Below are 24,925 nucleotides of genomic sequence, written 5' to 3'. Positions count from 1 at the left end.
GCTTTCAAAGGTAACAATGGCAGTTAAGTCCTCAATTCCCATTCTTTCAGTGTGAGATGGGTGCCTCACTGCTGTTTGTGCCTTTCCCAGTGTGGTCAGACAGGAGTGTAGCCAGTGAACTAATGTCTTGGGCTTGAAAGAGCTTAGGAGGGCCCTCTGTTAGAAAAATAGGCAGGCAAGCAAGCATCTCAATACTAACCTGATTGCACGCTCCTATTTAAAGGCTGCTTGCGCACTGTGAGGGGAACTCGGGCCAATGCAGCTAGCTCAGTGATGAAATCCTGTTCCGCTTGCTGAACACAAAGGAAGACATATCATGATACTTTATAAGAGAGAAGAATACTAACAAAGTTTGAACAGTTTGAACAGTTTGATTCCAGGCCCATCCTAATCTACTCATGGAGAGGATACGTGAGTCTAGAAGTGAGAAGAGAAAGGCAGTCACCAGGGTCACATCTATGAACCAAAGAATGTACTACTAGTGGTAATAAGGCTATGTCTTCTGCTTTTGCTCAGCAAAGAGAAAGTGATGCAGAGACAACAGAAATGTTCTCTCATTGATTGGGTGGGCATGCTCACAACTGGTTCTAGAGGGAACTTTAGGTGAGAAAAATGCACATTAAAATAAACCACTCACCAAATGTTCTTCTCTGTGCTAATGGAACACCCTTTAGGAGGACTGGACTTAACACATTATTTGGTCTGTTCTTGAAAAGGCTTTTGCATATGTATAGAGCCTGGTTCACATTCCACTAAAGTCAATGGGGCATTTTTCCGCTGACTTCAATGAGCTTTGGAAAAAGCCCCTGGAGCCTCTCAGAAGTTTTGCCACTGCCTTCAATGGGAGAAGGAGCAAGTTCTCAGCTAGCTATACCTGCAACTTCTTTTACCTTGATTTACCTTTAGCTGATTTTCAAGTTGTGTTTCTAGATGATGCAACACCAGTATCTTCTGTTTTAGGGAGTCCAGACGAACCTGCTGCTGCACATCAAACTGAGCCAAGAATTTTTGCTGTTGTAACAACATCCTGGTGAAGGAAAGCAGGCTAATTTTAGAGGATTTAATGAGTTTAACTTAAGGAATAGTTCTGTTTTTGTGCTATTTAGAAGGTTTCTTAGAGAGTGAGAAACTCTGACTACTAAAATCACCCCTTACAGCCATAAAAAGACCATTAATTTTGCCAAAGCAATTAATTTTTACAGCTTCCATAGTCACTAAATGGAATATGATTTTTTCTCTCTTTTGGTAGATTTTCTCAGGGGCATATGTTGCTTTGGATAGTCTTTTGGTGAGATTTAGGCCCTCGTTTGTAATGTTCTATGGTTAGAGGCTGACATAGTCAGATCAGCTCCTTTGTCCTTCCCTGTATCATCTATGTGCCAAGACTTGTGGAAGCACAGCTAAAAGAGAAAAGAATTAGGAATTTCACTCTTGGTATGACACAGTTTAGTTCAGACTGAGCCAAACAGTGCTTGTATTAGCAAATGTATTCTTTGCTTGCCTTGGTTTGCTGGCCAAAGATTAATATTAGTACAGTAGAACAGGAATTTCTGTAACTTAGCTGAATCTGAAATGCTTCTTTCCTCGCTATTATATTAGCGCTATTAGTCACTCATGAGATTCCTGAGAACTACTAGTGCCTTTGATATTCTAGATCAGTATTTCTCAATCTGGTGGTTGCAGGATGAGTTTTGGTGGGGCTTGGGTGGCTTCTGCCCCAGCCCCCATGTGGCAGGGGTTGGGCCACGTCAGCCCCCTACCTTTTCAAGCCTTAGTAAAGGGGGGGGAGGGGTCATGATTGTTTTTTTTAAGTCCAAAGGGCGTCGCCGGCACAAAAAGGTTGAGAAACACTGTCTTAGAGCATTCTCAGTTACAAATGCTATCTATACACCACCAACTAATCGAGGTCCATTTTAATGTTGAACGCTTACAGAATGCTGGCTTTTTCTAATTGCTCTTTGAGCACGGAATGAAACAACTGAATTGAGGCCCTAAACCAACCACAAGTGAAATCAATAGGAGTCTTTCCATGTGTATGAATAGGAGCTTCCCCACTGATTTCCTTAGAACCAGGATTTGGGCTTAGAAGAAATCACGACGACAAGTGTGGAGTAAGTGTTGATGATTGATTTTTAAGATATTACTTTGGATGAACAAAACATTACATTCTCCATCACTATGTACTTCTGCTTGTACTAAGGTTGACTTCATTGTATTTTATATGAAATATCTGATGGAGAAAGTAACAGCTAAACTTTGTGAAATGAGGTGAATTGTTTCATCTCTAAAACCAGTGACAAAGACTAGGGAGAGTGATGGGCAGCGAGATCTTTCCTACAACCCTTAGTTGCATGGATTCCTTCTAAACAGTAATAATATTACAAATGAGGATGAAGAGCAGGGACTTAAGCAATGATTTCCAGTGAGTTAGAGGTAGCAGAATATCTGTACAAACGCTTAACCTGGCTGATGTGTCAAAATGAAACGGTCTGTGTCACTCCTCATGCCAAGTTAGATCTTTTTGAAGATAGTACAGAAAAGATTACAAAAACAAATATCTCACAAACTTCATGACTTAGGGACCAGTCCTGCAAACACACGCAAAATGGAGCCTTTTACTGTAGTAAACAGTATATCCGTTAGTAAGTGCTTTTGGGATCACGAGCTTAGTTGTGTAAAATCAAATGTAGCAAATTACTGATTTTGATTGGATAAGAATCCATTAATTACACTAATACTCTATGGGCTGGATCCATTTGGAGGATCTAGCCCTAAATATAATACAGTATCTTTGAAAGCACAGGATGCTAATTGTACTCTTCTTTGCATTTTAAATAAGGTTATTTATGATCCCTTAATTTTATCTTAATTACAGTATACATTTACTCAAAAGTGAACAAGAGTACTTTCAGTGTTTTAACATCATATTCTGTCTAATCTGGTATCTGAAAGCAGCAGTCTCAATGTCATTTTTACTTCAAAGAACTTTTAAAAGTTAGCACATGGTTTGAAATTTTTTTTAAAAAACCGTTCTGATAGCAAGTGCCTTATGTGTTACTCTATGTACTGTGATTAATGACCATCAAAATGTTTACTAGTGACAGAGCAATTCTCTGAGCTCAGATACATATAAATTGAGACTACACTTTCTTTTTTCTTTAAAGGCAAAACACAACCAAATGTTTAAGAACAAGTTTTTGTGGTCTGTTGTTTGAAGTTATTTAATCACAGTTTAGTTCACAAAACTGAAACAAGTCAAAGATTTAAATATCAAGATTAAGGAATATTCCTGCCTGCTCTCACCTTTGATGGACTGCAGATGACGTGTTCCAGGTGCCTTGATTCACTTTTTCTTTCAATGAATGTTCATTTTCTTCTTGTTTTTTTCTGAGTCTGTTATTTTCAGTCCTTTCTGCTAAAATAACATTTCTGTAAAATCTTCTGCTCAAAATAACAAATCCTGGGATATTTTTACTTTGAGTTGTGACAATATATTAATTTAATTTTCTTATCAGCACAATTCAATATAATCCCAGTCTTTCCAAAGTTAGTGCTGTTTTAGTGTGTAAAGTACATCTTACATACACCTGCTATGTATACAGGAACTCCTCACTTAACATTGTAGTTATGGTCCTGAAAAATGTGACTTTAAGTGAAACGATGTTAATGGCTAGTGGCAAGAGTCACAAGATAGACATAAGTGGTATACAATTCTGTCTCTTAACATAATTAAAACTAGAATCACAACAGAGAAGTAGTGGTTCATAGTTATTAAAAACCTAAGATGAATAGCATTAAAGGCACATGGGTCTTCAATATTCTTTCACTCTAGTAATTCATGACTGCTTTTTGTTTGATTTGTGATTCTTCACTGGGTGTGTCTAGGGCCACATAGGTCTAGATTGTATTGTCGAGGGTCTAATACATTCCTGTTTTTATTACCAATATAAATACATTTCTGCCTATCATGCCAGTAGGTTTATACTCAAGTAATGCAATGATAGTATTTTTCCCCTAAGTGTGGATCTTCAATCAAAGAGCAAAACCGCATTCTTAGCAGCTGCTTATAAATTTAAATCTCTCACAGCTCGTAAGTAGTAATACTGATGTGTTGAACCATTAATATTATCCAAACAGACAACAAAATGTTTTAAATGAGCAACTGCCATAACTCTCACTCCATATTTTGTCACTTAGTCATGATTGATATTCAGGGCCCTGCTTAAGCAAAGCATTTAGGCATATGCTTAAATCCAACTCTAGTTAGGAAAATATTTTTGCACATGCTTAACTGTAGCCAGTTGCTTAGGCCCATCAGAGACACTGGGATTTAAGCAGGTTTTTAAGTTCAGTGCTGACTAGGAATGCACTGCTGAATCATGGCCAAAGCCTTCGAGAGATCCTGAATGACACAGACAGGGACTCTTTACTGCATGGCTCCCATTCAACAATGCAGCCTCTAAAATGCACTGGAGTTCCTACCCCTTGTATCGCATGCTTCAGCATAGAAAACTGAATGGGAGGTGATGGTCATTGTCTGGTACAGCCAAGGTCTTAGTTTGGTGAACCGGTAACATTTTGGAAACCAAAGCTTATAATTATTATACTTCCAGCACGTTGTATTCTTTTTGAAGGTGCAAGCAGATCTACAAATTCAATTCTTTGTGACATACTGTTACATTCTCTTATGTTTAAAGATCTTTATATGTGGTGACAAGCTGCTAACAGCAGCACTCTGACCACTGACAGTGCTGCAGCCTGGGGACGGCTGTAGGCCCAGCTGAGGGCAATTATACACTTTGTGGTAGGGGATTGTGAGCACCTGGGTGGCAATCACTGGGTTAACAAGGTAATTGTGTGTGTGGCGGGGGAGGAGAATATAAGGACAGGAAACAGGAAGCAAAGGTGGCTGACAAGGAAGCTTGGGTGGGCTGCAGGGAAGCCTGTCCTTGCTACAAACCTATGTTGCATAGTTTATCTTTTGCTAAGTGTGCCCTCTTACATAACTAAACAGCCGGGTATACATTTGTGACTCCAGAACCACCTCAACTGGCCAGGCAGTGAGGTTCACTAGGTAGTGAAGGAGGGGCCCTGTCACATAAGCACACATACATTAATGGCATTTGTCAAAAGTAAAGCTTAACACCACATAATTGCTGCTATTCTTCATACCCTGAAAGGATTTCAGCTGTTGAAGTTTTCTGTTTTCATGCCCATCCATGATTTTTTCTATTTGCTGGTAGTAGCGTTGCACCAGTCTATTGACACCATTGCTGGTCACATATACACTCTCTACAGCTGCTTCTATCAGTCTCTCCTGCAATACACAGTACAAATAGCTATTAATTTATCAAGGGAAGAACTAAAATGTCTGTCTGCTTAAGAAGCAAACTAGAAGGCAGGCGGAAATCTTCTAAAGGTTAGCGTGCATGTGTGCAAGTGCATGTCTGTGAATTTAGTACTTGTGAAATGGGCCAGACTGATGTTCTGGAAAATAGGGTCCTCTGTTTATCCACAGAACAGTACAACATGAATAGTGACAGTGCAAGCTTTCCCTGCGAATATGCTTCAATCCTCAGCTGGAGGGGTTCAGTTTCCATGACCCATTCCATCCCAGACTGCCAATGAACTACAGTGCACACACAGCTCTCCCATTTTTCATTGTACAGTAAATTAAGCAGATTCTCCTCTTATCTCTGTCCACCTTGCTATATACTGTAATACGGGTTAACCAATTTTTGTCTTGACTTGGCAATAATTCTGTTTAATTCACAGTATTTATTAACCTTCAACTCCTTGTAAATGGGCAGTGGTCCCAAAATGCTCCTAACCATACTAATTCTCTCTGTCTTGGAGAGAACTCTCAACTCTCTTATACTCTTGAGTTGGGCCTAAGACCTGGTCTGGCTGCCAGGATGAATCAGCAGAAGAGCTCTGTATCTCTATACAGAATTTGTAAGATCATATAACAAGTTGTAGTTCTTCCGCTTGTGATGCTTCCTGACGCTGGATAAAAAATTATTATAGCGTCCCTCTATTTTATCAGAAAGTATTTCCTAAAAAGACTGTTAGGGACAGATCATATACCTTGAAGTCCTCTCCATCGTCAGAGCTTTGCTTAGCAGCTTCTTGCCGGGCATGCTGGAGCAAGGCCTGCCCAATCACTTGTTCCATGTGCTGCTGCACAAGCTGAAGAGCTTCTTGGATTTCTGCAACTAACTGCTGATGAAATTCCAAACGTGTTTGTTGAGTTTCCTCCTCCAGCTTCTCCTCTTCTTCCAGAATGTGAGATTCCTAGTAATCAGATAAAAGCTATAAGAGAGCTACATTCCACTACATTTCTTTATGGCCAAATAATTGGGCGTTAGACTCTTGATTCTTTAGGAGACAAAGACATCCTTGGGATAAGTCTGTTGATCTTAATAGCTATATTGAAGTTGTGTGACCCTATTGTATGTGTGGTTTTTAAAGGAAATTCCTTTCACCCCTGCAACAAGGCTGTCTTCGATTACATCTGTATGTACCTATTTCTGGCTCCCTCCAGAGATGGGTGAGTGGTTGTGTATTTAGAATGTTCATGATGTGTACTACTAGGGGGTAGCATCCTCTTTCAGATAAGATTTGAAATTGAGGTATTGACCACTTCTGGTAGCTAAGCTTTGAACAGCTAGTGCGCAAACCTCAGTGACCTGGCTTTATTCCAATTTGGGTAACTACAATTGTTTACCGCTGTTTCAATTGTTTTGTATTTTTCTTTCCATTTTGTCCTAAACTGTTGTTCAGTTTTGCTAGGCACGCTTAAATGGATGATGTGTTTCACCCCAGAGGCAGCTGCATTTTGAATGAAGCAATTCTTATATGGAAAGTAGGAAAAACTACTTTGGGATCCTTTGAAGTTCAAGGCACTAAGAAAGAACTATGCTCAGGCACTCAGATAAGATGGTGATGAGTGCAGTATGTTGTAAGGTCTTAGAAGATAATACTAATGCAAAACACCTGTTTTCTCTAGCGGGAGGAGAGAAGGGGGAAATGAGGCACATTTTAAACATATAGTCAGTAAAAGCCAGAGAGAATAAGTGAGGTAAAAAGACTTGTAGAAAGGAACATGTTCCAGGCACTGCAATTATTTCTATATCCCTTGACTCTGTCTGCTATAAATGCTATTTACTTAATTGATACCTATTAGTGATGGCAGAAGTGGGTCACGTACTGCTTGCACACAGCAAACTAGGGATTTGTTGAATCCCAAGAAGTCCCTCCAAATAGGAAGCACTGAAAAGACCACATTTCTGAAGCAAATTCTCTGTGCTACCCATCTGTGAGCGTACAGAAAGCTAACACATAAATAACATGGCATAGCTCACTGCTGAGGGATCTTGGGCAAGTCACTTCACGTCTATGCCTCAGTTTTTCCATCTGTAAAATGGGGATAATGATTCTGACTAGAGCTGGTTGAAAAATTTTCAGCAAGACTTTTCTATTGAAAACTGTTTTGCCAAAACTGAAATGTTTTGTGCAAATGTGATGGTTTCAATGAAAATGTCATCAGGAAGTTTCTCAGGTCCAGGCTGGAATTTCTGAAAGTAGGGAGAGAGAAACCAACCCACTCTGAACTGGCAGAACAGGGAGCTGAACCTGGTCTCCTACATCCCACATAAATACTCTAACTACTAAGCTACTGGCTGGGGAGGTCTGTGCTGGGGAGGGGTTGGTCTCTGTCTCATGTTTTTTGTGAAAAATTCCAGAAGCTCTAATTTTTGTTGTGCAGTGGAACAAAAATTAATTTTGAAACCTTGAAATGTTTTGCACAATGGAATTGTTTACCAGCTAGTCCTAATACTGACCTCTTCTGTAAAGCGCTTGAAGATCTGCTGATGAAAAGTTATAAATAAGAGCAAGATACTGTTGTTATAGCAGACAGCTTCCAGGAGAAAGAGTTCAGTATTTAAAAACGATATGTCATGTAGGGCTCAGATTATTCAGATGAGTCTCATGATTACAGCAGATTTCAAATCCTTCAGATTGAAGTCCTTATGCTGTGACACATCTTGTCCTTTCAAGTCAAAATGTCACACTAATATGAAAAAACTATGAGGAGTCCTTGTGGCACCTTAGAGACTAAAATTTATTTGGGCACGTAGCAGGGTGGTGACTCGCTCCAGCCCTGGGAGAGGGCCGGCAGGCTGGGAGAACAGCCCAGGCTAAGTGGGGAAACAGCCGCAGTTGCGGCCATGCCTCAGACTGACTCAGCTGGCCCTATAAAGGGACTGCTGGGCGGAAGCAGTCTCACTCTCTCTCTGCCTTTAGAGGGAGAAGGGCCTGGCTGCTAGGGAGTGTACCTGGGTGCCCAAGGTGGACCAGGGCTGGGGGAAGGCAAAAGGAGCTGGGGAGCTCTGGCCTGGAAACCCCCAGGCTGCAGGCCTAGGGTAAGGCCAATTGGGTACTAGAGTTGCGAAGGGGCAGCCCACAGGTAGGCAGAGGCAGCAGGTCTAAACCCCTTTGCCTGTGATGAGTGGCTGATACACTGAAGTCTGCCCCAGTGAACAGGGGCTAAGTGATGACTGGCAGTAGACAAGACTGAGGCAAAGTGGGGATAGTGGGCGGAGGTTCCCCTGGGAGGAGGAGACCAGAACTGTGGGGTTACTGGCAGGGGGCAGCACCCCAGTTAAAGAGGCACCAGGTCCTGGGAGGAACACGGGGGCCAGAGAGATCACCAGCCTGCAGAGGGTGTCCGGAGCTGGAATGAGCTAATTCCTGGAAGTCACCAGCAGTCACCAGCACTTCATCCTTGGGTTTTAGCCCACGAAAGCTTATGCCCAAAGAAATTTTAGTCTCTAAGGTACCACAAGGACTCCTCATAGTTTTTGCTGATACAGACTAACATGGCTACTGCTCTGAAACCTGACACTAATGTAAGTAAGGGAGTAGGATGGGATAAAACAGGAACAAGATTGAAGAGAGTGTTCATGAAAATTGCATTTCAAATAAATATTATTTAGAATGAAATGTGGGACACGCTTTTCTTTCTCTCTTTATTTTGAGGTTAAGCTTCCCACAAAATAAAAATTTAATCTGGCAGCTGCTCCAAGTAACTACATTCCTCATGGAAAGTAAGAAATGATAGTAGAACTATAACTACCTACAGGTATTTTGCAAGGTGAGAGTGCCCATGATAATGCTGGGCTGTTCTGACACATCTTTCTTTATAATTCAGGCAGATGTTTCTGATTTTTTTTGTTGTTGTTTTTTTTTTTTTAACAAGGCACAAATGTCATCTCATCACAGTTGAACTTTGGGTTTGTGTTGCTGTTTTCCTGAACGACATTTACATTTTTATACTAAATTAGAAGATTCATTGCCCCCATTACGCTGTCTGACAGCACATCTAAAATGGCATATGCTCAAATTTAAATGAGTTTTAAAAATAAGTAAAAGTTTCTCAGTCAGACAATCTAAGTTATCCTCTCCCAGCCTTGCTCATGTAGGGGCTCTGGATTCTAGTTTTGGAGGATCCCATTTAACATTCTTGGATTTTTTCTTTTTTTGCTAGTCCGCTCCTTTCCCCTTTCTCCTGTGGTAGGGGGAATCATAAGGTGCTGTTCTTGGCACTTCTTTAGAGGAACAATTTGTGGCTGGCCTCTGCAGAGCAGTACAAAAGGGGAAGGATGAAAGAAACATTCTTTATGCCCTGCATCTGATCTACCCAGATCTATTTTGCTGAGGAATATAGTCTCTGCTGCAGATCAGTGTTCATGTGGCTATCATGTGGGAGGTACGTTAAATGCAAGGAATGTGGAAAAAATGTTTGTTTTTTCATCTTTAATCTGAGGCATTATTTATAATACACAAGACTCTTCCATTCAGTAGGGAATACTTTGATGGACAAAGCCATACCAAATAAGTATCCACAGTATACTGGGATCTGGTTGCAGACAGAGTTGCTGAACTTCCTACTTAAGGCCTGGAATGAAAGATAGAGTCAAATAACAGGCAGGCAATTGAAGAAAGACCAGGGTTGAGTTGCACAGAAGCTACTCATCTGCTACAGGTGGAGTTAGCTTCTGAAGGCACTCTTCATAGGTCAAACAGCTACATTGTGTTTCATAAGAAATTCAACCTTGTATATCTAGCAGTGTTGGCTGGGTTGGGGACTAACCTGAGTGACTGATAGGAGTGTTGATATTTGAAATCTATAATAAGTATACATAAGAAAATAACTGAACTGAAGATTAACCTTCAAGAAAGGTCATGCAGATACAAACTACACTTCGTTCCTGGAAGCAGACACTCAAGATGGGCCAATGGATATATTTAACTCCCATCAGCTCTAGAAATACATAAAACAGATCAACTAGAGGACTTTGCTGAGTTAGGGAAGACCTAACTCAGCGAAAAAGAGAAGATGGCCAGCCTCTCGAGTGGATGTGAATGACCACCACAGAACATATTTTTGGGTCTGTTGAGAGACATAAGAACTCTTTACCCCAGCGAAGGGCCTTTAAAGTGCACGATTACTCACTGCTCTGATGGGAATTTCTCATATCTTGTTGCATGGGCTTGTTTCCTTTACATGCTAGCACTGTATGTTTCAACTGTTGCTTTCATATCAAATAAACAAAAATCTTTGTTGTTCTTGCTAGAGTAGCCTTACAGCTAAAGGAGGAGTGATGTCCTTTGTACACCTAAGGCTGCAGGAAACCATAATTTTCTATTGAAACAATGATACTTGTGCTAAGGCACTTTACATGTCAATGATGGGTAAATTTTTGAATTGAGGTTATTTCTTTTCCTTGTTGTTCTTTAATTTTTTGGGACTCCTAAGGCTGCTTTCAATGTCAGACATTATACAAGGCAAGAACTATGGCAAAAGTGGTCAGGAAACTATAAATACCATTGCGTTCTGTAGTTGCCACTGGTGTTCATCTTGACAGTGTGAGGAACTCTTTTGCAGGGTATGTTGTTCTCTTAGCTCCTGAAGCAAGCTTTTCTTCTGGGACATTTTCATGTGAGTCAGAGTAGCCATAGCAACATTTCGGACTGCTAACCTTCTGAGAACTGAACACAGCAAGAGTCTGTGCTTCTGTAATATGTATTTAGCAGACCTGTGAAAGGGATCATGGCTTTTTAATCTCCATTTATCAACCAAACTACTTTATTTTGCATATTTATGTTCAACAATGACAGTCATGACTCCTAGATGAAAGAGTTGCAACAAATACAATGCAGGGTCTGTCATACAAATGATATCCCAAAATGCTTTACAGAGTTATACAGTACAGATGTCACTATGACAATTTTCCAATTTTGTAGTGACAAAGGAAAAAGGAAAAAAAATAAAAGGAGAGGAGGCAAAGAAATTAAGACGGAGCTGAGACAAGTGGTAGTCGAGTGGAGGGGAGCAAGGAATTCCATGGTGCCTTTTAAGAAATAAAGAGGGCAATTTTGAGCCACCTCCTGACATGGATAGGGAGCTAAGTGAGTTGTCTGAGGATGTGGGGCAAGGTAGGCATTCAGCTCCAGTGTGTGTTGTGTGTGTTAGAAGGGTGGCATCAGCTTTCTGAACATAATAGAGATTCAGAACGTGGAGGTCATGGAGAAGAATTGCAATAGTCAGAGGAAATAAAGAAATACTAAGGACTTATGCAAAAGGTGGTGTCAAGACTGTAGTATACAATGGCATATTGCAGAGACAGCGATAAGCAGATCTGCATGCATACTCTAGGAGAAAGATTTCAGATTAGCAGACAATGTCAAAGTTATGGACCAATGAAGACACTTGGTGACTTAATGAAAAAAGACAGAAGACATGGAGTTGTGTTTATTGAGATGGCTACTCCTGCCCAAAGGAACTGTATCTGTCAGAGATATTTAGCTGAAATAGAGGAGATGAAGCTGTAGTTTTCATCATCAAGACAAGAAGAGAGAGTGGGCAGGACGAAGTAAGTGGTATCAACAAATATGTACAGTTGTGTATCAGATTAAAAGCAGAAAGGATTAAAGGTCAAGAGAGAAGACTAGTGAACTGAGCACTTCATCTTGTGGGAGGCTATGGTTAGTCTGTAGCAGGGACCCTGGCCTGCTACAAAGTGAGACAGAGAAATCAAATTCCTAAGTAGCAGGCAAATTTATGAGTGCGAAGTTAGGGGTGATTCAGAAACAAGAATAAATGTACTGAGAACAAACCCTTTGACAAACCACAGATTGTCCTACCAGGATGAAAGATCCACATGTAACCCATCATGATCACTAGTAAGCATTAATGTGACACAGTGAGGATGTTTGCTTTTCCTTATCATAGGATTTTTGCAGTTTTAGCTAGTGAAAAATTAATGCTCATTCAATTTAAAACCTATGGTAATTCTCTCTCTGTATGAATAACTGAAGAGTCCCTCTTCATCACTCCCCACCCAAGCCTGGATTATCTTAGAGTTTTTCATTACACCTGCAGTTTTACAGTATTGCTTAAAAGCTATAAGACCATACTCACTCCTCACAGAGGCCACCTAATCGGCTTAAAACATTTTGGATAATCTTCTCATGTTTCTCAGACAGGTGTTTTTGCATCACAGCAGACAAAGCATACTCCTTGGTCCACAGCTAAGAGAAGAGGGGGAAAACTCCACCATGTTAGGATTTCCTCATTTTAATCACTTTTAAATGGTGCAATACGATGAATTAGGGTTTTATTCTGTAATGTGTTTATGAACAATGTAACAGACCCTCATTTCCCTTGCTCTCACATACAGCATTCACACTGCAGTATTTACAGATGCCCCTGCTGTCAAGCTATGCTGTTCAGGAGTATTTTTTCCAATACATACGGGCCTGATGCAAGGCTCACTGAAGACAGTGCGAGTCTTTCCACAGACTTCAGTAAGCCTTGGCAGGGCTGAGGTGTGCTTCTCATTGATTTGACTTTGTGGTCTCTTCACTTGTCTGGCAAAGGGAAACCAAACAAACAGGCACAATAATATTTTAATGAGTGATGTCTGTGAGCTTCAAACGTTTTTTTGGAACACTGAAAAAATCATACCTGACGACCCTTTCTGAAGGACAGTGTGTTTGTTACTTTTCCTGAACAAGGTGAAAATGTTGTCATCTTGCATCAGATGCCATATTCCATACAGAGAGACAAGGTGGGTGAGGTAATATCTTTTATTGGACCATAGCTTTTATTACCTCACTCACTTTGTCTCTCTAATATCCTGAGACCAACAGGCTATAACAATACTGCACATTCCATACAGTTCGCAAGGTAAGGGAGATAGTGCTGTCTAGAGCTTGGAAAAGGAGATTGGGATCTGGACTTACAGATTCCATTTACGACTTTACCACTCAGCCACTGTGCAGCTTTGGACAAGGAGTTTAATCTGCTGGTGTCTCAATTTACCTATCTGTGAAAAAAAATTTAAATTAACTCCTCCCCTGGCTCTCCCAACACAGCTTGTTTGATCAATATACCTGTCTTTTAGACTGTAAACATTTTGGGGCAGGGACTGTCCTTAACTTCATCTTGTGCTGTGCTAACAATACTGCCAGCAATAAACCTATAACATATGGGCACTTATGCCCTAAGCTCTTCTATTACTGAAGGCTGAAGCATTATATTTTTAGGCTGCACTGGAGCCAAATGACTGTTTGGTGAAATTCAAGGTACTTGTTAGGCTGAGAGAGATGTGTAAAGTTAATTTAGAGTTTTATATATGCCATCTCAAGAACTGCCTCCCATCCACTTTGTGATCTGTACTCATCCAGAACATTTTCTGCTGAAGTAAGTGGACAAATCACCACTTAAATTGAGAGAGCTGAGCCCATTAACCCCAGCAGAGAATTGGACCTTACAACAAGGTGAGAAGCTTGCAGGTGCAAGAGAATTGGATAAGGTGAGATGCTTGTAGGTGTTGATGGTAAAGCTTGATACTGGGTCTTCCTATCTGCTATTCACTCCTTGTAGACATTACTGAGCCCACCTCGCTTTTGGAAGGGTACCTATTTGGCAAGATGCACCTATTTGGCCAGGACATCTAAAATGATTGAAATCTTGGATTCGTAGCTGACTGGTAAAGCTGCAAGCAGGTGCAACTGCAGGTGTCAAATGAAGCTTTATAAAGCCCTCGGATATCACAGGGTTGGGTTCCAACTAAATGCCTGTAATAATAATATAATTGTACCAACATCTCTCTTTGGGCCATTCTGTTCATGGATAGGGTGGTGACACACAGACCTAACTGCGGTTCACTACTCTGTATCAGCAGCTTGTGTCAGGACTGACATACTCACTACAGGTAAAACACTGTTGTCATTAATCTGTAGCTAAATGGTGCCTTGTAAGATGCCACTGGAAAGCTAACAACTCTCTGATCATTAATATTCTTTCATGATGTAAGTACAGGGTATGTATAAAGAGTTATGAGTATGTGCTAGAATTATGTTCTTTAAATGTGTTTGGCAAGTAATGCATAAGCCCAGTCTGCCTTAGACAAAGAAAATGTGTATTGTATTGTCCTCAGGCATAGATAATGAAGGCACATTTACATAGAATGGAAACTAAGCCATCAACCTTGCATGTGGGAGACTGCCTCGGGGTGGGAGTTGGGCTAAAACCTTCAAATAAATAACTAAATCAACTCATTGTATACAATATTACTGTATTGCAAAAGTGGATCAAGTAAGGTCTTTTCTGGAAGCTAATGACACACTGGTGATCAATATCATTCTGAAATATATCTATTAATACTATATGAGGAAACGTGGATAATTAATGATATTAAGCTTTAAAGTCTGTGCCCAAACACAGAGAGAAACAGGTTTTCTCTCAGATAGGAGGGAAGGCAGCTATCTACATGTCTCCAATGAAATTAACCAAACTGTGACCCAAAACGTGGAGGATAGGAAGTCTACAGGGAGGGAAGAACAGCACGAGGTCATCCCGAGCGTGGGGACAAAACTGTGAGTTTGGGAAGTTTTAAGGAAAGAGAATAAGCCATCCTAGCATCCATTACTGAACAAGGGGCCCGAGCTCTTGCAAGCTGGGAAAGATGGATTCTTTAACTAACAAGGTTGAAGTGTCCTGGAACAAAAGATTGATAAGAAATCAACCTTGAACCAAGACAGTAACTTACCGAGTTAAATTTTAGCTATTAGAAAGCACATTTTTACTGTTTGTTTGTTTATAACCCTCTCTAACTTTTTATTTTACTTTGAATCACATAAGCTATGTTCTTTTGTTAATCAATTTGGTTTACTTTTAGGCTAAACCACCCCAGTGCTGTGTTTGAATGGTTGTAATTGTTAACTCCAGTGAATGTGGCAAGCTGCTGAGTATTATCTCTTTAACAAAGCAAACAAACCATATTATTTCTCTGAATGGTCCAGGAAAGGGCTGTTGCAGACTACACAGGTTTTGGGAAAATTCGGGACTGGGGGTTTTGGGGTCATCTTGCCAGATGTAACCAAAGCTGGTGGAAACCAGTGTAGGGCTGTTTGTTGTAGGCAGGCTGCTGAGCTCAGTGTACTGAATCAGGGTTGCACAGCACACAGACACTCCGGATACTGCACTGTTGTCTGCTAGTGTCCAGGCTGTGAGCCACAGCAGCAGAGCAGTTAAAGCTGCCAGCGTTACAGAGCAGGGAGTGACACAAACCCTTACTGGTCTGAATTGCACCTTAGCTTGTGAAAAGCTACCAGCTGTTTCTTAGCTAACTGCATATCTCAAGAGAGCCCTTTTATTTCTAAAATTTCTCCACAGTGCTATGTATTGTGCACTCTCTCACACTCTTTCTCTCTCTCTCTGAGCAGTTCAGATGAGAAGAGATGAGCAGACTCTTAATTTTCAGAAGGAAATTTTAGAGAGAGACAGTAAATGGCAGCTTTCTTGCCATTGTTTTTTGGATACCTGGCTATTGACAGAGAAGTCGTTTTTAGGTGTTTATATGCCAGTTTATTCTCTAATATTTTGTGGATTAAATTAATAAGGAAAGACTCTATTATTTTTGCAATCAAACAAAAAGCCAAATTTGTCCATTCCAGACAGGTGCAAGCCAAGTGACTCAGAAAGATCATAAAGAAAGGAAATATATTCATTACTGTTTATTATTTGTTGACCACCAACATTGTGTACAAGGCTAAGTAAATTTCGCTTAGAGAAAATGAGTGAGTCATAGTTTTCACTGAGAGGACATCTAGCACAATATAGAATCATAAATATGGATAAAGGTTCCTGTGGTGACTCCTTGGAAACAAGGACCATTAATAAGCTGAAAAATATGTTTGTGTCTAAGGTTCCCTCTCAGTGAAAACCCTTGCAAACAGGCTTGAATAAAGAACTAGTCACATAGGCCCAGATCCTTGGACATAAGAGAGGAATGCACCACTGAGAGGGCATGTGCACAAAGGTAGCATGATGCCTCCTTTACACTCCTATCCTCAGTCAGCTCTGCACTGGTCTGGTTCAGCCTCCATCTACAGGCCAGAGCAACATGTAGGCTTCTTTAAACTATGCCAATGGCCAAAGACAGCAGCTGGGCCTTGCTGGAGTCCAGGAAGCCCCGCTTTCTCCTCGGTCACCTGCTGGCTCTATGCCTACAGAGGCTCTCTTCTTATATGCACCTCTTCAGAGCTGCTTTGCACTACTGATGTGGCACAGCGAGATCCAAAGTCAAGAGAGAATTTGGCCCTTGTCAGGTTAGTGTTTGTCAGGCAAACTGAAGAGGAAGGCCTGGAGAGAAGACTGGATTCTCTGCTGCACTGAGCTTCCACAGCTGCATCAGGGAGGTGGGTAAGGTGTTAACACTTATAGCTGGTTACAGTACTCACATTCTCAGAGTTGGTCTGTGTGACTCTAAGTCCCAGCACAGGTTAGACATGCCATGGGGCTGCTCTAGCTTCCACCACCTGAGTATGGTCCCTGAGTGTGCTTGTTACTCCATGCCTTGCCCTCGTACCAGCCTGAAAAGCAGGCTGGGAGCACTGAAGAGAGAAGGTGAGACTATCAGGAAAGCTAGTGCAGCCTATACCATCCTCCTGCGCACCAGGCTGTGTGGGGAGGGACTGTATGCCTCTGAAGCACAATCCTTCCCTGAACTCTCCTGAAGTGGTATGCTATAGCACTTCCCCTTCAGTACACACCTGTGTCTAAGTGGTTCAGTTTGGCCTTAAATACTATTAAAATCTCACAGGTTAGTGTTATACCCAGCTTATGGATGGGTAAATTGAGGTGCAGTGGGAGGGTTGGGTGACATGCTCTGTGGTACTGAGTCAGTGGCTGGACTGGAACTTAAAAGCTCTGATTCCTCATCCCCTTCTAACCACTACAGACCACTCTCGATACAGGAACAATAACTGAAGTGGGAGTATTAAGGTTGGAGAGGAATGTAACTAAAAGGTATACTAGACTACTTGAAAAGATGCGCTATTTCACTCACTGTGACATACTGAGCATCCACCAGACTCAGAGAGGGAGATAAGATGCACATGCTATGTCAAAAATTATTGTGTAAGCAGACTCTGACCTTTGTGGGAGTCAAACTAGGGATTTGGAAGGCTCACTGATGGAAGCCCCTTCCTCCTCCTGCGTCTCTGTTTTGCTGCAGCTTTGTTTCCTGGCAACAGGCCAATTATGTGATCTGCTGAAGCAGTGGGCACCGCTCTCAGCCAACAAGAGAGTGGAATAGCTCTCCACTATGCAACCAAAACCATACAGTTTTTTTGTGAGTTACCCTCAGACACAATGGCAAATTGAACACAGCCATGAGCTCACTTGCATGTTCTCTCTTTCCCTCTCTTCTTCCCCCCCATCCCCCATTTCCCCTCTGGAATTTAAAAAGGAGGGGAAGATGCTGACATTTTTAGCACATAGGAAGGAATGTTGCTCAGCCAGCCTGTAGATGGTGTGTGATGCATACTGAATGCCAGGTAACACAGTTAACCAAGCCCAGCATCCGGCTGTGTATAACTAGAGCACAGACATTAACTTTATTTTCTCTAAGTTTTGAGCTAGGGGGCTACAATGCAAATTGCTCATACCTTCTTTTCATTCTTAATTTATTCCCATTTGCACCTGTTGTGTCCTCTAGGTTGCCGGGCAAAATGTCTGTTAAAAAACCCACAAAACAATGAAATAAAGAGGGTTTTTTCTAAAGGGACTCCCATCCCAGATGTGCTCTGAATCAGTCAGTGCAAAGAAAAATACACTCCAAAGAAATAAAATCTGTTACATGTTAAAGGCATCTTGAATCATCTTGATAAGAAAGCTGCAGGCCCCTTAGGAAAAGTATTCTGGAAATGAAGAGACTAAAGAATTCTGTAGAATAGTTGATCATATGCTCTTACTTTGTTCAAAATGCAGATGAGAACTTTGTGCCCTACATAATTATGCCTTGTACATGAAAATGTATGTAAATTCTATTGTATATGTATACATTGGTTCCTATCCCATCCTCAGCACTGTAGTAGCTGAGTGTCTTTCAGCAGGGCATTAAGTGACATGACTAACATTTGTCATGTGGTTCATTCTCTCATCCTCGACCCTGGGGAAGAATTGCATGTGCGGTTAAATGTTTGTTTTGGTTGGGTTTTGTTTTTCAGTTAATTTTTTAAATGTGTACACCAGAGAAGACAGGTCAAAGATATGCACCTTACACTTGGAGTGGAACATGGTGATGTCTTTGATGGTTCTTAGGGAAATCTACCAGCACAGTATAATCATATAATCATATACAGCTGGTATAATCATATTGCTAAGCTCTGATGTATACCTACCTGTGTGGATGCTCTCTTTGGGGATTGAGTGCCTTTTTTTTTTTTTTTTTTGGTTTAGTTTAAACCAATTCCAATGAGACATAAAATCAACAACAAAAAGACATTAATCTTGAAGAGTGCATCCACATGGACAGTTATACCAGCAAGCTATAACAATATAATTATACTGGCACATTTCCCCAAACAGATATGCCCTTAGTTCCTGTCGAAGTTTGTTCCACAATTTCGGACAGGCCCTCGTGAAAGCTCTTTTGCATAGACAAGTGTTACATTGAAAAATGATCTGTACAATTATGATGGCACTTTAGAGAGGGGTGTGATGATTATATTATAATAGATATTCCTATATTATAATTCTAAGATAATTAACATAATTGTCTGCTAAAGCCTTTATTCTTTTTAAAAAGAAATATATGAAACATTATCCTTTACTTGGCCATCCCATCATGAATGTTGCGATGCACTAAAACCGAAGGGTATTCAACGGCCTCATTTAAATTTGGAATACATGTTTGGGATTGAACTGAATGGCTGCTGAATTCTGTCTTTTAGTGCTGTCTAAACAGCCGTTATCTGGCAGTATTAACCCTGAGGCTATGTCTACACTACCGCAGTAAGTCGACCTATGCTACGCAACTCCAGCTGCGTGAATAACATAGCTGGAGTCAACATAACTTAGGTCAAGTTACCGTGGGGGGTTGATGGGAGAAAATCTCTTGTTGACTTGCCTTACTCTTCTTGTTGGGGGTAGAGTAAAGAGGTTGACTGGAGAGCGATCTGCAGTCAATCTGGTAGGTCTTTACTAGACCTGCTAAATCGACCGCTGGTGGATCGATGTCAGAGCGTTGATCCCTGCTGTAGTGTAGACCAGCCCAGAGGAAGATATGTAATGTACTCTTCAGCATGCAGTGACACATGCACATGCTCCACACAGATACAGTTATTCTGAAGATGTGCTGGAGGCCCCTAGGTCACGGAGGATAAGTATAAATGATTTTGAAATAAGGCAGTTTGGAGAGCAAGCTTGATATCTCAGTACATTTTATCACTACCTAATTTCAGATCTTTAGAGATGAGCTAATGGAACTACCTTCTTATCTCTCTAGTCAATGAATGCCAGTGGTATTATGATTGTGGCTGCCTAAATGACATCATTATGAAGGGATTCCATCCAGACTATTTGTTCTTTCTCCATCACTTCTTTCCCCCCCTTGTAGCTCTTCTCTCCATCCTCCTCTGCTCCATTTTCTAATTTCCTTTCTTCTTTCCTCTCCCACTTACAACTCTGAATTTCTCTGCGCTCTCACTTATTCCCGGCTAGAATCCCACCTTGTTTTGGTTTTTTCATTTCTGGCCACCACGTTCAAACATTTGTTTTTCCTGACCATGCACAGCTGTTTGATGGCACTTCCGTGTTGCAACTGTCTTTGGGCTGGGATCCATCCAGCTGGAGGGAAATCTGGCTCATTAAATCTCAGTTCCTGAATTCAAACTCCCACGTCCATTTCTGTTCATAGTGGGCCTAATGCAAAGCTTCCTGAAATCAATGGAAAGGCTTTCATCGTTCACTGGGGTTTGGATTAGACCCTAATTCCTTTGTCGCTTCATTGACTTCAAACACGTATATTGCCCAGGACTAAATTACCTTTCTTTCAACGAGCAGAGATGACCCTTTCAAAAGCTTCCAAAGACTGGGTCTTTCTGTTAAATGGAGTGCAGTTCAGTACTGGCTTTATACATATTTTTAAGAGACTTTCTCCAACATATAGTCAGAGGGTAGAACAGGTTTTATAAAGGCAAGAAAGCTAGGGAAATATAGGGTTTGCATAAGTATCTTTCCTCTAGCATTTCAGCTTCCACCACTCAAAAGCTAACATAAGCATTTGCAGGATTGGAGCCTAACTTTGTAGTGTATTTTAACATTTTGGAGTTCCAAATGTTTGTGAAACACAGAAACAGAATAGGTGACTAAAATAACTATTTTTCAGACCTCTGAAATAACAGGCTAGCTAAATGTTCCACTCTCCGATCAAAAGAAAGATAAATTAACCCATGAGATGCACAGGGAAAATCTCAAAACCACGGAAAAGGTGGGTGGAACATACTTAAGAACTTTCTTTAATTTATTGTTTAAGCTTTTTATATTCTCAAGTTTTCTAAATGAATGTAAAACCACTGTATGGTAAATCACAGAACTAGCCTTAGTAGGACACTTAATATGGTCTCACACATATATCACTTTTCATGGAGGAAACCATAAGAATGGTTGTGGAGAACAGTTTCTTAACCACCTTGTGGCAGCTGATTTGCTAATTACTACCAATCAATATCTTAATTTTTATCCAACTTGAGAAAATAATTTCACTGGATTATATTTATTTAATCAGCTGATGAGATCACTGCAAGGTAGTATTGTGTGACTACTATATGTAAATATCAAGATGTACTATATAATCAAGCAGGACCAATAATACATTTTAAAAGGACAGCACAAAGTGAAAGCCAAAACAAGTGCTTAAACTGAGAACATTGAAAAACTAGTTGTAACGGGCTATAAGTATGAAACAGTTTGTGATTTGAGAATTTCAATACCTGCCACAATTTTTGAATCCATACCTGTTTTTCTTGTTGCAGTTGTTCTTGAAAGAGCTTCCACTGCTTTTGTCTACAGCTGTCCCATTTCTCTAACTGAAGGATCAAATTCTCCTGACATTCTTCTTTTAGAAGTTCACATTCTCTTAAAGACAGACCAGTCTTGGTAGGAAGAGTCTGAAGAAATAACTCTTGCACCAACTCATCTAAAGCATTGGAAGTTCCAGAACACAGTTCCTAACAACAGAGATACAGATTCATTTATGTCATTGCTTATATCTCATTCCCTTGACCACCTTCTCCTGCTCTCTCTTGGCATCCCAATTCTCCTGCATACACAGCCCTTCATTTCATTCTCCCACTTCTGGTTTTTTAACTTCTATCTTCCTGCTTCTATCCAGCTACCTGTTCTCTTACATGCATCTCTCTCTCTCTGAAAATTATCCTTATGCCCTTCCCTCCCCGCACACCTCTTTCGGAAATACTTCCCTCTTATTATTAGTAACTCCCAGATCATCCTCCAGAACTGTTCCCCCCCCCATATCTTGTTTTATTTAGGCCCCAATCCTGCCATCACTTAACACTTATGTGCATAAAATTTAGCAAGTCCACTGGAGTTACAAGAAAGGATAGGTCTTGTGGGTAAGCTCTGGCCTACCACTCAGGAGATATCAGTTTAAATCCTGGCTATGCCATAGACTTCCTGTGTGATCCTGGGCAAGTTACATAATCTCCTTCTGCCTCTGTTTATTATCTCTAAAATGGTAATTCTACTCGCTGTCTGTCTTGTCTTTTTTTTAAACAGTAAGTTATTTGGAAGAGGAACTGTAAATACAGCGCTTGGCACACTAGGACCCCAATAGGGCCTCTGAGCACTAGTATAATACAAATACATAATAAAAAGTTATGTACATATGTGTTTGCATGATTAGGTCCATGAATTGCAATATTTTCGGTGTCTTAATGAGTCTGATCAGTAGCCTTGATTCCACAAAGATTTATTCATGTGTTTAATGTTAAAATATGCATAATATCACTGAAATCGCTGAATATTTAAAAAGAAAATCTAAGTAATTCAGGACCAAGTGAAGGACACAGTGAGATCAATGGCAGTTTTGCCAAGTGACATTAGGGTAACCAGGATCTGGCTGTTACTTAACGTTGTGCTTGTGAAAGATGCAAAGAATAAGTACCATACTGTGTGTGGAAAGGGTGCTATCCCTTTAAAAGCAGGGCAGGCTGGGAACCTCCTCCAGGATATAAAAGAAGAGATTAGCAGCAAGACTGCAGTTTGGCTCAGACTCTGATGAAGGACAGGCTAGCAGTACTACAGCAAATGGCTAGTAATGGACACCAGGTTGGAGGTATGGATTGTGTTAGATTTTATTTTTATTTGTTCCTTCTTCTTGTCGATAAATGGGGATTTGGCTTTGTGTCACTTTAATTTTTACAGAGCCTCTGAACTCTAGCTGATTCTGTGTACACCTATATGTCATGGTGAAAATACCTAAAATGTATGTTAGTCACAAGACAAATAAGCTGTGGGCAAATGTAGGGTAAACTTCTATTAGGCTGCCTATGTGTGCCAAACCAAGGAACTACCTTATGACTGCAAGGGGAATTCAGTCTCTGTACCCATTTGATCCTTGGCCCCAGTGAGAGGACTGGGTGGGTGGTAAATTCAGACTAGTGCCAGATCCAGGTTTTTGTGACGTGGACTTCTATGATCTGAACTGAGTACCAGTTCATTCTATGTAATATATCATCTTGCCAAACAGCCATCAGAGGTTACTATCCTGGATCTGAACTGGACATCTAGATATAACAGACTCCATATCCCATTACCAAACATTCAGTTATCCCCCGTATTTCTTTTGAACCGTAGCATTCAATGTGTGGCTCTATGCCTTATCTACTGTATTCTGTCCAAACTGTGCACTAAATGCAGAATCACTAACTTTCTCATGGACTCTCTTATGGCACTCAACACCATACCCTCTGTACATTTCAAAAAGTGAGTTTATCATCACAACAGCCCAGTGAGAAAAGGTGGTATTCTCTCCATTTTAGAGATGGGAAACTAAGGCACACAGATTGAGTCCAAAGTGTCCGCTGCCTTGGAGCTGGTTTTTCAAAATAATTACCATTTTATAGCACTTGCTATGTTCAGAACACAGCCCTCATTGACTTCATTTGATTGTGAGTGCTCAGCGCCTTAGCCAGTTGGGCCCAGATGGTCTCAGGTTGGGCACTCGGAAAATAAGGAACACAGAATCGGTGGTCATGGATACAATGATCAGCTATAGTAGTTCTGGTAGCATTTTCCTTCCCCCACTACTGGTTTTGGCCCATTGCTAACAATCAATACAATAATTTAAAAATGTAAAATGATCTAAAATGATGGTGGTAGCACCTGCAATGTTACTAAAATGAATAACTTTCAATATGCAATTACTGGTGAAGTTATATTACTGGACATGAATATGTTTGGTCCAGAACATCTCCTCCCATGAAAACACCTAAAGGGGGATGAGGGTTGGGGGAGAGTCAACTGTTATCTCCATGCACGTTTCCTTGCAGAGTTTGTTCTCTATCTTCCCCGGCTTGGGGAAGGGCTTTCCACCACCCAAAAGGCTCTTGTTTTGATGAGCACTTGGGAGACCCTTGCCGAGCCCAAGTAACTAGACTGGGTACTGGGGAACAATGAAGGAGAATGCTCCTGCTCCATAGAATGAAGTGGAGAGATTCTGAGTTGCTCAGTGGCTCCTTGTCCAGTTTAATGGCTAAAGTAGCCTCTGCAGACCTAGCACGCTCCAGCCTGCCCAGGAACGATGGCAAAGACAGGGAGGATCCAAACAGCAGTGGATTTTCTGGCCTGTCCATATATATCAGTGCACGGAGAGCCTTTCATTCAAGTGGTTCCATGTTGCAGTGCTCCTAAACTTGTGCAGTTCCACAAACTCCCTTCTCACTTTTGCAGGTGGAGGCAGAGTTTGCACCTTTCTAATTACTTATCTAGTTTGTGAATCAGTTTTAGCTTAATCTCTGTGCAGAATGGCATGTTTAAATTCTCTCCTCTGCTGCTGTTTCTTTATTCTAAAATTCAGGTCTCCAATCCTGGGATTTAGCATCAGCTCAAAAAGATTCCATGTCTGATCTCACAATCCCCTTTAACATTTTAACAATGTCAGTTATATCTCTTCTAACCCATCTTTTCCCTCAGTAAATATCAGGGGTTTTTCCCCTATCTTTTCAACCGCAGTTAACCCTCCCCACCCTGTTACCATTTTTTAGTTCTTTCCTATGGATTAACATGGTTTAAAAAGTATCTAGAGTTGTCTGCCACCACACCTGTTTCTACTGCAGATCATTAGCTCTGAAGCAGAGGCAGACGGGGTTAATATTTTAATGAAAGACTTCCAGTTACCATTACCACACCACTTAGGGTTACTGGGCTTTCTGTAGGTGGCATCCCAGAATTATTGCCCTAGTGTGGTGCTGGTATTGCATTGCTTCTCGTAAGGAAATCTCCTGCATGAAATGGAAAGCAGAGCTCTTAATCGCTTGCTGTCAT

The 24,925-nt window shown here is 40.9% G+C and overlaps 1 protein-coding gene across 1 annotated transcript in view; it reads right to left on the bottom strand.

Moving 5' to 3' along the window:
* The window catches only part of EVC (EvC ciliary complex subunit 1), a 110,473-nt gene that overhangs the window by 1,269 nt on the left and 84,279 nt on the right, over window positions 1–24,925 (bottom strand). Inside the window, exons 12-19 of the mRNA XM_032791998.2 lie at window positions 21,376–21,588; window positions 12,488–12,597; window positions 10,892–11,102; window positions 6,088–6,294; window positions 5,173–5,317; window positions 3,304–3,415; window positions 901–1,027; window positions 200–293 (exon numbers count right to left, since the gene is read on the bottom strand). Of these exons, the coding sequence (XP_032647889.1) occupies window positions 200–293; window positions 901–1,027; window positions 3,304–3,415; window positions 5,173–5,317; window positions 6,088–6,294; window positions 10,892–11,102; window positions 12,488–12,597; window positions 21,376–21,588 (1,219 nt within the window). The remainder of the gene's footprint in view (window positions 1–199; window positions 294–900; window positions 1,028–3,303; window positions 3,416–5,172; window positions 5,318–6,087; window positions 6,295–10,891; window positions 11,103–12,487; window positions 12,598–21,375; window positions 21,589–24,925) is intronic.

This window comes from Chelonoidis abingdonii, chromosome 5 (assembly GCF_003597395.2).
Source record: "Chelonoidis abingdonii isolate Lonesome George chromosome 5, CheloAbing_2.0, whole genome shotgun sequence".
Lineage (NCBI taxonomy): Eukaryota > Metazoa > Chordata > Testudines > Testudinidae > Chelonoidis > Chelonoidis abingdonii.
Note: the sequence above shows the minus strand (reverse complement) of the source record. Positions and strands in the feature narration are given on the sequence as shown.